The 12,074-nt window shown below is 42.1% G+C and overlaps 1 protein-coding gene and 1 non-coding gene across 3 annotated transcripts in view; one reads left to right on the top strand and one right to left on the bottom strand.

The window, feature by feature from the left end:
- Nucleotides 1–12,074, top strand: part of MTOR (mechanistic target of rapamycin kinase) — a 116,198-nt gene that overhangs the window by 27,282 nt on the left and 76,842 nt on the right. For both annotated transcript variants that reach the window (XM_006196647.4, XM_072975402.1), the window contains exons 20-25: nt 5,713–5,799; nt 8,380–8,547; nt 9,076–9,188; nt 9,501–9,663; nt 10,768–10,860; nt 11,551–11,697. In XM_006196647.4, the coding sequence (XP_006196709.2) occupies nt 5,713–5,799; nt 8,380–8,547; nt 9,076–9,188; nt 9,501–9,663; nt 10,768–10,860; nt 11,551–11,697 (771 nt within the window). The remainder of the gene's footprint in view (nt 1–5,712; nt 5,800–8,379; nt 8,548–9,075; nt 9,189–9,500; nt 9,664–10,767; nt 10,861–11,550; nt 11,698–12,074) is intronic.
- Nucleotides 4,803–4,874, bottom strand: TRNAP-AGG (transfer RNA proline (anticodon AGG)). The gene has a single exon. It is a non-coding gene; the product is annotated as a tRNA-Pro (tRNA).

Genomic DNA, 12,074 nt, shown 5'->3' on the forward strand with positions numbered 1-12,074 from the left:
GGTCATTTGTTTATAGAATTTTCCTTTCTGGGTTTGACTGATAGTATTTTCAAGAGGTCTTTTAACCTTTTGTAAACCAATTAGATTTAGAGGAGTGATTAGGTTGAGGTTGTATTTTTTAGGCAAGAAACACTCCAGAAGTGGTACCACATACTTCCTGTTTTGACATTTAGTAAGCAAATATTTTCTAAATGATCCACTTCTAGTGATGTGAAGGTTAACCGAAGGGTTCAGGTGTTGTGATTCTGTGTTCCTCATCAGCCTTTCTCCCAGTCATTCAGTGTTTGTTGGTGACTGTTTCCTAGAACCATTATTTGATTAGCAGCCAGAAAATGGTGATTTTGTAATTCTATTACTGCTCTGGATTTATTAGCCAGAAATCATCTGTAAAGAACTTTGTGTCATCAATTATTTAGTTAATTTAAAGGGTAGTTCATGCAGGAAATGCATGATTTTCCCTTTATCAGTTTTTCAGAATAATGAATAAAGTCCCTTGCAGCCTCTCAAAGGTGACCCAGGCACCCCTTCTCCCCTCAAACCCCTGCCATAATTAGGAGTATCATTACCAACTCATGGATATATATATAGTGTTTCTGTTCACTGAAGACACTGTTTTTAACAATTTAATTATCTTAATGGCTTTTGTATTCTTTTTCCATTGTCTGATAGTCTTAGTCTTTGATCACTTTTTTCTGGCCAAAAAAAATATTTCAAACTTATCAAGTACATTTCACTCAAGCGTAGGGTTAGCCACTTCCAAGAAGCTATGGTTTCTTCAAGTGAGAGATGGAACTTACAGACTGCAGTTTGTGTGCTGGGGTGTTTATTGTTAATGGTGTATCATTGTTTCCATTCCTTTTCAGTGAACAGAGCTAGAAATACATATTTTTTAGAAAATAAAAATAAGTCATTAATACTGATATTTTTAATTCAAATTTAAGATTAAAGAGTTTTTACTTCTTTGATTTTATAGTTGTATCTCTATTCTGTTACACTGAAAAACTTGATTCCTTGATTCTGACATCTCCATAATTACTTGCTCTGTCTTGCAGAGTATATGTATTTTGTATACATATAAACAGTAAAGGACCAGTATTAGTATTAAAAACATGATTACTGAATTCAGTTCAAGGCTTTTTGTAATTTTTTATTGTTTTTAGGATATGACCTATTGGGGATATACACCAAAATGTGTTCAAATGTGTTCAAAGTCACTTGAAGTTCTTCTTTGAATGATTGTGCAACCAGCTTGGTTTATAGTTAAATCATCCGTTCCTATTTATTTTCAATTTTTAGAAATTTCTTGTGAGTTTTTCTAATTTAACTTTTATTTTAGTTATGTAAGACATTAGCATAGTTCCACAACTATAAAACTGTGGTTCAAAACCATGAGATAAGATATCTTCAGCGAAAACTAGTTTCTCTCCTCATTCTTACACCTTGTTTCTTCCTTCCTCTATCATTTACTATTGCTGCGATGACAAATCACCACCCATTTAGCAATTTGAAACAACACACATTTATTATGTTACAGTTCTGTAGATCATATGTCTGACACAGATCATACTGAACTACAGCCAGGGTGCTATTAAGGCAGTGTTCCTTTCTAGAGGCTCTGGGGGGAACTGCTTTTCTTGCTTTTCCTATCTTCTAGAGGCTGCCTGGATTACTTGGCCTTTGTGCTCTGTCTCCAAAGTCAGCAACATTGTATCTCTTTGACCCTTCTGCCCTCAGGTCCTCTCTGACCAGTCAGGAAAGGTTCTCTGCTTATAAGGACTCCTGTGATTAGATTGGGCCCGCCTTGATAATCTCCCCATCTCAAGATCCTGACCCCGAATCCCACCTTTAAAAGTCCTCTTTATGACAGCATGTAAAGAAATTTATTGACAGGTTCTAGGGATTAAGGCGTGGACTGCCTACCGCAGTTCCCCCTAAGGTAGCCAGTTTTATCAGTTTTAAAATTTATCTTTCACTGTTTATTTTTGAAAACATAAGGAAGTATATATCCCCCACCTTCCTTTATAAGGATGGTTCTGAACCTAGCAGTGTATCCTGGAGTTCACACCATAGCAGTAGATTGAGGATTTTTTCATTCCTTTAGGTTTACATGGTCCTTCATTGTATGAACCACCATAGCTATTTCACCGGTCTCTATTGATAAAGTTTGGGTTTTTTCCAGTCTTTTGATATTTAAAATAATTTGCAGCGAAAAGCTTTGTGTCTACATCATTTTCACCTCTATTTCTTCTTGTATTTGATTGGCCTCATTTTTTACATTTAGATCTTTGTGCTCTTTGGAGTATGTCCCAGTGTAGACTATGAAGAATGGATCCAGTCTTCTTTTCAACTTTAAAATTTGACTTGCATACCTTATTTAACAGGGTCTAAAATTAATCAGTATCTCCATCCTTCCCCTGAACAATATACAAAACTGAGAATGGTTGCTCAAACTATCTCCCTTCCCTCATTTGTTACTTATCTAGTATCACTTTTTTTTTTTTTAACAGAGGTCCTGGGGATTGAACCCAGGACTTCTCACATGCCAAGCATGCACTCTACCACTGAGCTATACCCTCCCTCCCCCCAGTATCACTTTTTTTTAACACCAAATTAAACATTACTATTATTTTATGCAGACAGTGTTTGTTTCTGTTTATCCAAACTTGCCACTGCATTTCTGTCTCCCATCTCAGAGCTTCCTCCTAGGGTTATTTTCCTCCTCTGTAAGGCAGATTCCTCTGGGAGCATCCTTCGAAGTAAATGCTGTTTTTGTTTATCTGAAAAAAATCTTTATTTCACCCTCTTTTAAAATCTTTACTTAGCTGAGAATATGACTCTGGGTTCTCCTTCAGCTGTAGATGTTATCCCACTGTTTTCTGACTTCTTTTGTTGCTGTTGAGAAATTGATTCCTTCTTACTTAATCTCCCTTTTCTCTGGTGGTTTCAGATCTTCCCATTGTTTTTGTTGTCCTGAAGTTTCACTATGGCATATCTAAATATGCATTTCTTTTTCTTACCCTGTTGGGGATTTGTGGGCTTTCTGAACCTGAGGAGTCCACCCTTCTATTTTTCCTTCCAGAATTGGTTTCAGCATGTAGAGCTTCTCACTCTGTCTTTAATGTCTGTTAGTTTCTTATCCGAATTTTTCATCTTTGTCTCTCAGAGTTGCATTCTGAATATGTCTTCACATCCGTTTTCTGTTCACTAATTCTTCAGCTATGTCTTTTTGACCTATCATTGAGTTTTTATTTCCAACTACATTTTTTTTTCTAAAGTTATTCTAGGTTCTTTCAAATACACCTAGTATTTTTTATGGTATCTTGTTCCTTATATATATTTTTTATTCTCACTTCTATTTCTTTAAGCATTTTAAACAGATTTATTTTACATTTTCTATCCAGTAATTCCAATATATATAAAAATGTTGTTGGGTTTAATACTGTTCTTTATTGTTTCTACTGAGTTATACTTGCAGTGTGTCTTACAATTTTGGATCCTGTATCATATTCAGCTGGACTTTCTATGGAGCAATAATAATACTGAAAAATCTGATCTGAAGTTGCGTCTCTCCAGAGGGATTTGCATTTGCTGCTGCCAGGTGGCCCAGGACAATTTTAAGTCAGTTTCCTGGCTTAGACTTTCTCAGGCCTCACAGAGAGTTAAAATAACCCCCTAAAGTCATTTGAGAGTGGCCTGAAATCACAAACTCTTCTGGAAGGCTTTTTTTTTCCTACCTAGACCTCACATCAAGACTGACAAATTTCTGTCTCCTTTTGTCAGTGGACAGATTTGAGGGGGGGCGGTTTCACCATTTTTCTTGCTTTGAAGGTCTGGCTTTATGTGAAAGTTTTCAGTTCTGATAATCTAACAACATTTGTTATCTTTTATGTATTAACTTTTAGGCTTTTCAAAGCGGGGATTTGGGAGAGGATCTAAGCTACCATATTTTCAGGAACAAAACTATGTGTTCTTTAAAAATACTAATGTTCAGGAGGAAAAAGTGAAAAAAAGCTTGGGAAAGAATCTAAGGGAGAAGAAATAAGGTGGCTGCTCTGGCTCCTTACCTACGAAGGAGGCATCCGCTGTGTATCGCTGTTGGGCCGCTCCTTATGACTCCGCCACCGGAGAGACTCCCCAGTGGGCCCCTCGTGAAATGACAGCAAGGATCACGAGGCATTTGTCCTTTCTGCCTCGTGGTTTTCCCTGACCGCCCTGCCATCCCCAGCGTCCAGCTTTTCCTCCAGCCTAGATTTTCTACCTTCTTTCAGATTCTGCATGACAAAAGTTTTAACTCAAGAATCAATATATTTAGAGTCTCAGGTCCCTTGGTCTCTGTAACGTACAGTTGTAGGGACCATTTTGCAAAAACTGTCGGCAGTGATTCTGTTAATAGGCGCCTAGGAGATGGTGCCACTAAGTCAAACCTGTGTGCCTTGTGGGACCAGGTTCTGGCCACCCTACAACTCATTGTTGCGAGAGCGTTCATCCAGACTCTCTTTGAGCCTAGTTCTGTATGTTTTGTCAGTCTCACCTCTTCAGGTAATGACTTCTGTAAGTCCATTACTCACTGTTTGAAACACTTTTTATTTACCCCCACCTTATGCAAGTTTTAAAATGTGAATAAGAGTTGAAAATATATGCACGAAATTATCTTTGTTAATGGAGGGCAGCAAAGGCAGAGAGAGCTATATAAATTTGGGGGTGGTTTAGAATATGATTTACTGCTTAATGACAGGTAGCACTGTCTGAGGATCATAACAAAATGACAACTATACCCCGAAGACACCTTTTTTTTTTTTTAATGGAGGTACTGGGGATTGAACCCAGGACCCGTGCGTCCTGAGCACACACTCTGCCACTGAGCTATACCCACCCACCTCCCCACCCCACTGAAGACATCTTTACCTTGGAAAATAGTCGGAATTTCCCTCACTATTCCCAGTTTTGTTTAGTGAATGGCATCTCTTAACAATTACAAGATACCGACCTGCATAGAGTCTCCTTATCCCATCCCTCCCTCAGCTTGCTTGCTGTTTTGGCTCCCCATTCCTTAGAGAGACAATTAACCAATTATTTAAGACCTAATTAGTTGAGTTAATTACTATAAATGAAGCATGATACCCATAATAGTTAGCTGTATTTATTTTAGAAAGTAAGTGGTAGTGAATTAGGACTGAACAAACAGAGGGTACATTTACACTTAATTAAAACTTTCATGTCCGATTTTAAGTCTTCAGTGATTCCGGAAACCCTTCAATGGTAGATGATGTGCATTGAGCACGTAACAGTATTTGCGCCCCTGTTCCAGTGCTTTCCAGATATTATCTCATTTAACTCTTACAACAAGCCTATTGGACAAGAACTATCATCTCCTGTTTTCTCACTGAAGGGACTGAGTGCAGAGAAGTTAAATGAAGGTCACAAAGCTAGTATGTAACAGAAATGGCTCAGAACAGCTAGTCTGGCCCCACAGCCCCTGCTGTGCAGAAATAGGTTCATCTGGTGAGTAAAGCCAGTGACATTTGTTTTTAGTCCCCTCTTCCCCCACCATTACCACCAATGGTTTTAAATCTCATTCTTTGAAACTTAGACGATACGGTGGTGCAGAAACCAATTCCATGGTTGTCTTTATTCGTTCGCATGGACATAGGGTAAGCCTGGGAGTGCTACATCCTTTGTGGTGCCAGCTTGCTGACCTCTCCTCTGTTTCAGTTTCTGTTCCAGCAGCTGGGAATGTTGGTGTCCTTTGTGAAGAGCCACATCAGACCTTATATGGATGAAATAGTCACCCTCATGAGAGTGAGTAGAAATTAGTGCTTTGGCCTGTTCATCAGTGTTTGGGTCCAGGAACACTTAGCAGCAAGGTTGGATAATGTGGACATTTGTTTCTTGGGTTACTGTAGAGATGTTACAACCTGAGTCTGAGAGGTGGAGCAAGGTGTCCCACTGGATCAGGAAAGGGGGCTCCAGGCTCGTAGGTACAAGAGTACAAGGTGTGAAGTCGCAGGAGAAATCCTGAAGTAATTGTCCTCCCACAAATAGACTCAAGTTCTTTGCTTCACACACAGCAAAGCAATTTCGCTTTAATATCACAATAGTGTTTTACTGTTCTCACAAAAGCATTCTTCCTTACTGCCTGTAATGGCCTTACGAGAGGGTTGGGGATTGGGTTTTCCTGGGGCTGTAAAATATGGTGGACTGCTGTCAGGCTCGGAGGAAGAGGGTGATGCTTTACCCTGCTACCTTCAAAAGCTTTGTAAATGCTACCTTCTGACTGCAGTAGCATATGAAAAAAGGGTCACATCCCAGCTTTTGTAACATGCTTTAAGCAGGTGCAAAGTGCTCCCCATTGATGGCAATGTCAGTTTTTCTGTTTGGGAGTGGGGTGGCTGCTTCCTGCTGTTTATGTAATTTAAATGTCCCTGTTCGGGTTGTTTTGCAGAGATAGCTGAGTCCTCAGAGAACTAGAAGACAATCTTCCAATGATTTTAATTCTTCTACTCCAGACCTTTGTAGTTAGCTTGGGGAAGGAAGCAGCAGGGCTAAAATCAAAGCGGCTGGCTTCAAAAATGGAACTTCTCCGAAATTAAGTCTCAAAACTAAAACACTCCTGTATATATAAATAAATAAAAGCTGCTGTGTTCCATGACTCCTGCCTCAGAGGCCTCTGTACAAGGAGGAGCTGGGCAGGATGCTAAAGGGCCTGATGGATGGGAGTGTGGAGTGCAGGGAGGGGATCGGAGGATTGCAGGGAGTGGGAACCCCAGAGGTTGGTGAGGGGCCAAGGGAGGAAGCAGTGTGCTCATGGGTTGAAGCTGAAGTAATCTGTGACTTATTCCTCAAAAAAGACTTACAACCAAAGCATAGGCGTTTGACACCCGCCAAATACAGCTTTCATTTCCTCCAAGATAGAGAAGGTTCATCAGGGGCTTTTCCTTTGGCAATTGATCCTGGGCATTTTAATGAGCTCCCCTGAGCCCAGGAAGAGCTCGGGGCTTTGTGAACAGTGATTTAGTCGGCATGCCTGGGGAGGCTGCCTGGCTCCTTTGAGGCAGAGCAGTCCCTTGTGAGGAGCCCTGATAGTTATTCAGTGAAGAGGCAGGCGGGCTTTCTCTAAAGCAGGTGGCGTGCAGTCCAAGTGAGTGAACCTCAGACAAACCATGGAGGCCGGAAAGGCTGTGTTCCTTTGTCAAAGCTCTTTATCTTTTTGAGAGAGAATACTTCTCTCACCAAGCAGAAAATTTTGCCAGCAGCTTTTAATATTTTTTAATGCTTTTACTCTCTAAACTATTATGATTTAAACAAAAATTTTTTAATAAAAATACCTTATGCTTCCATACAGTTTTTCATATGAGGAGTTATCTTTTTTTTTCATTGATTTCTATTATGAATTATAGGAGAGCTCAAGAGTATTAATATGTATGTGTTGCCATCATTGGTAGAGTTTCTATTATCATTAAGTCTCCTACTCTGGAGGTTTTAAAGAAGGCAGTAGGCGACTGTCTTTTTGAGTTGATTTGAAATGACAGCTTTTCCTGGAGTGAGAGACTTGGACCAGTTTGCTTCACAGTGCAAGACAGGATCTGGAGCCAATTGGCCAAGTTTTTATTTTAGTCACTTGTGTGGAATATAATTAGTTGAATGTAGAAAAGTGCTTCTTTTGTGGCTTAATCTAGGTCTGAAAATCGTTTGGGATACGTGTCAGATGCTGTCAAGCAAAGTCTAAATCCAGAAAGGGCAGGAAATCTTGTAAACACTGGAGTCATTCTCTGGCAGAGCCCAGGCGGTACCCAGAGTAAAGAACCACCCTGGACAGCTGGAGAGCTCGAGTGACATAGACCGTCATTCATTTGTTCTGCAGGCGTGTTTGGGTGGCTGGAATATACCAGGCACTCTACTAGATTTGGGGAGACAGAGATGAATCAGAGGGTTTCTTGCCCTCAACTAGCCTACAGTCAAGTAGAGGGAGGGCGGCAAAGAAAATTAAGTATTGCAGGTGCTAGAAGAGAGGAGGACGGAGGGACCCACAGTGGATAATGGAAGGAGACAGGAAAGCCTTGTTAGAAGAAGTGAGGCTTGAGCCAGTTCTAGAAAGACAGACAGGGCTTATCTGAGCAAGAGGTGGGATCTGGGCAAAGAGCAGCATGAGCAAAGGGCAGAGGGGCAAAGTGGCCTTTGCATTTGGGGAAATGCAGTTTAGTTGTTCACCATGACTGTGACAGAGATACAGGGAGGCCCGGGGAGAGGATAGGGAAGGAGTCCCTTGGGACAGACCATACTCACTGCACTTTTACTTCTTTTGAGCTGTCTCAGTTCCTTGGTTCATATTTCAGCAGAAGGGCCCCTGACTTCGCTCCTCTGTCTCTTCCCTCTCTATAGGAATTCTGGGTCATGAACACCTCCATCCAGAGCACCATCATTCTTCTCATTGAGCAAATTGTGGTAGCTCTTGGCGGTGAATTTAAGCTCTACCTGCCCCAGCTGATCCCGCACATGCTACGAGTCTTCATGCATGACAACAGTCCAGGCCGCATCGTCTCCATCAAAGTGAGTAGCCTGGGGCATCCTCTAGAGAGATTTCCAGCATCCATCAGAGTGTCCTTGGATGATCAGCTAAGAAACGAGACCCTGTTCTGAGTAGTAGGGTGATGCTCGGTCCATAAAACCGAATCTGAAGAATGCTGTAGTACCTGATGTGTGCAGTTTACAGAATGTTTATAATTCTCCCTTGATTATCCTTATGTTTTGTCTCCTTTAATGGGTTATTCTTGGTAAATGTTTTATTGCAGACCAGTTTTCTCTATTATCCAACAACTGCTTTCTTACCAACTGAAATAAGCTCAGAGAACCGCAAAGTAAGAAATAAGCTCAGAGAAAGCAAAGTAACAAATAAGCAAAATAAAATGAGGGGGAAAAGTGCTACCAAGAGAATGTAGTTCAGAGCCACTTAATAAAGGCTTTTCAGAATCCCTGAAGAATTTTGAATTATCCGTACCCCTGCCCCTCTTCATATAATTTAGATACTTGATACCAGACTGTGTTTGTTCATTGTCATGCCCTCGCTCCTTTTTGCAGTTGCTGGCTGCAATCCAGCTGTTTGGCGCCAACCTGGATGACTACTTGCATTTGTTACTGCCCCCTATCGTGAAGTTGTTTGATGCCCCTGAAGTTCCACTGCCATCTCGAAAGTGAGCACCTTTAGCACTAACAATTATCAAGCTTTTAATGTTTCGTTGCAAATGTCCTTTTCTTAAGTCCCCAGGCCATCCTTCTATTTTTCTGTTCTTTCAACTCCCATTAAGTTTAGTCCAGAAATGTACCAGGTCTGTGGAAATCTTAACTGTTCCCAACTCACTGGAATATATGTTGGATCTGTGTACGCAAAACACATCAGAAGCCACTCCATCCCATTCAGTGCTGACTGTTAAGGTAACCCCCAGCCAGGTCTCTCACTCTGGGCCTGTATGTTAGCAGTTACTGTATGTTAGTGATTGTTGTAGGGCAGCATTAGAGACAGTGGACCGCCTGACGGAGTCCCTGGATTTCACTGACTATGCCTCTCGGATCATTCACCCGATTGTTCGAACACTGGACCAGAGCCCAGAGCTTCGTTCCACAGCCATGGACACATTGTCTTCACTCGTTTTTCAACTGGGGAAGAAGGTGAGCCAGAAGCCCCAAACCAGTGTGCTCTTCTGCCTGCCTTTGGGAAGAAGACTTTTTGAATTGCTCTATTTGTTAGTCTCTAGGCCTCAACCACTGCCAGAGAACTAGGAATCATTTGTGCTCTTTTTTGTTCTTCATTCAGCAAGTGTTTATTGAGCCATCTACGTGGGCTGAGTGCTGTTCTGGGGATAATGTAGTAAACAGATTGCTGTCCTTGTTCTCACAGAGCTTACGTTCCAGCAAAGCAAAGCTAATAGGCACAATTTATCTCGTAAGAGTGATGGGTAGGGGTGGGGAGAGATGCTGTTTCTTTAGGGTAGATGGGGAAGACCTTTCTGATAAGGTGACATTTTGGCAGAGACCTAAATGAGGGAACCGCCCAAGCCCAGGAAGCTGGGTGCAGGCAGAAGGGTTCTGGGAGCAGCAGGAGAGCAGTGTGACCTCAGGGGAGGGAGCAGGGCGAACGTGTTTGGAAGAGGTCATAGGGAGAACTTTGCAAAGGCTGGGCTGGCGGTGGGTGTGGAAACTAGGCGCTGTAGGTCAGAATGTGGTCCCCAGACAAGCAGCGTCAGTCCTGCACAGCTGGGAATGCGGTAGAACCCAGGCAGATTCTTACACCTCACCACAGACCTACTGAGCCAGCAGCTCTGGCTGTGGAGCCCGGCAGCCTCTGGTTTCATGTGCCTTCCAGGTGATTCTGATGCCCACTAAAATGTGCATATCACTGTCGTAGGGTGTTGTAAGTACTTTGCCTCTTACTCTGAGCAAGACCTGAAGTCTTTGGAGATTTTGAGCATAGAAATACTGTAATCTGACCCATCACTTAATTTTTAAGTGATTACTCTCTGTGCTGTGTGGAAGAATAGACTGGGCCGAGAGCGGAAGCAGAGAGACCATTGAAAGGCTGTTGCAGGAACCCAGATGGAAGGTGATGGGGACTGGGATCAGAGCCCCGGGGGCTAAAAAGTGCTTCTTCTGAACACCGCAGCACTGGTCCAGAACCCAGAAGTGATAGCTGTAATGTGGGAGCAGTGATATTCTTTTCTCTGTTTTCCACTCTCCAAAGTCATGGTTTCTGTTCTGCTTCCTTTCTTGTTCCAGTATCAAATTTTCATTCCAATGGTGAATAAAGTTCTGGTGCGACACCGAATCAACCATCAGCGCTATGATGTCCTCATCTGCAGAATTGTCAAGGTGAATGGAGCTTTTTTTCTAAGTCCCCCATTGTCTTTCTTAATTGGTATTCTTGTAATCTTAGCTGTGGGAGTACATCTAGCTTTTTAGCTTTGATCTAGGAATTGGCAATCTTTTTCTGTAAAGATAATGAGTTTTTTCAGCATTGCAGGCTGGGTAGTCTCTGATGAAACCACTCAGCTCTGCTGCTGCAGCCTGTAGGCAGTCGTGTGCACATGTGAACAAATGAGCCTGACTGCATTCCAGTGAAGCTTTGTTTATGAACACCAAAACATGATTCTCTAATAACTTTCACATGCTTCAGAATATAAATCTTTTGATTTTTTTTTCCAATCATTTAGAAATGTAAAAACCATCCTTGGCTGTCAGGCCACGTACTGAAATAGGCAGCAGCTCTTTGCTGCCCCAGCTCTTCATCACATTCATGGCTCACAGTTGTCTCACAGTTGCCAGTTGCGTGCTCATACTCCCAAGTCAGTGCTTGTCAGTGACCAGGAGTGGCCAGCACGGACTGGTGTACAGTGGGGAATACAGCCTCCCACCCACGTGATTCATTTTGTCCACACATGGAGCCTTACCTAATCCTGGCTCTTGCAGAATATGTGACCCCTCCACCAAGGTTTAAGGATGTTTTCTAAACTAGGAGCATCTACTGGACTTGCATGTTGTTCTGTGAATCTCTGGTTGCAGGGATACACCCTTGCTGATGAAGAAGAGGACCCTTTGATTTACCAGCATCGAATGCTGAGGAGTGGCCAAGGGGATGCATTGGCTAGTGGCCCAGTAGAAACAGGACCCATGAAGAAATTGCACGTCAGCACCATCAACCTCCAAAAGGCAGGTCCATCATTTCCGGGGCAGGGGCAGCTTGGAAAGGAGAGCCCTGCTCTTTGCTCTGCTTTAAACAACCAAAAACCAGCCCAAGCATTTTTCTGAAAATCTGGATAGCATGAACTTAGGTCATTTTGTCTTTCTCCAGGTTTCTGAATTGTACAATTTTTTTTAGTAGAAGGAAAATAAAAAACAAAGTGTCCTTTCGTGTTCCCTTGTAGCTTTGACAGTGGACCACTTTGTTACAAATAGCATTCTCATTTTTACTGTGAACGGAGCACTGTTCCTAGTTAGCACTGAGACTGATGCAGGCTTTTTAAAGCCCTGCTTCTCAAACTTCTCAGACTCACTGGACTTACCAAATGCTTGGGAGCGTGTTGCTA

Source organism: Vicugna pacos, chromosome 13 (genome assembly GCF_048564905.1).
Source record: "Vicugna pacos chromosome 13, VicPac4, whole genome shotgun sequence".
Taxonomy (NCBI): Eukaryota; Metazoa; Chordata; class Mammalia; order Artiodactyla; family Camelidae; genus Vicugna; species Vicugna pacos.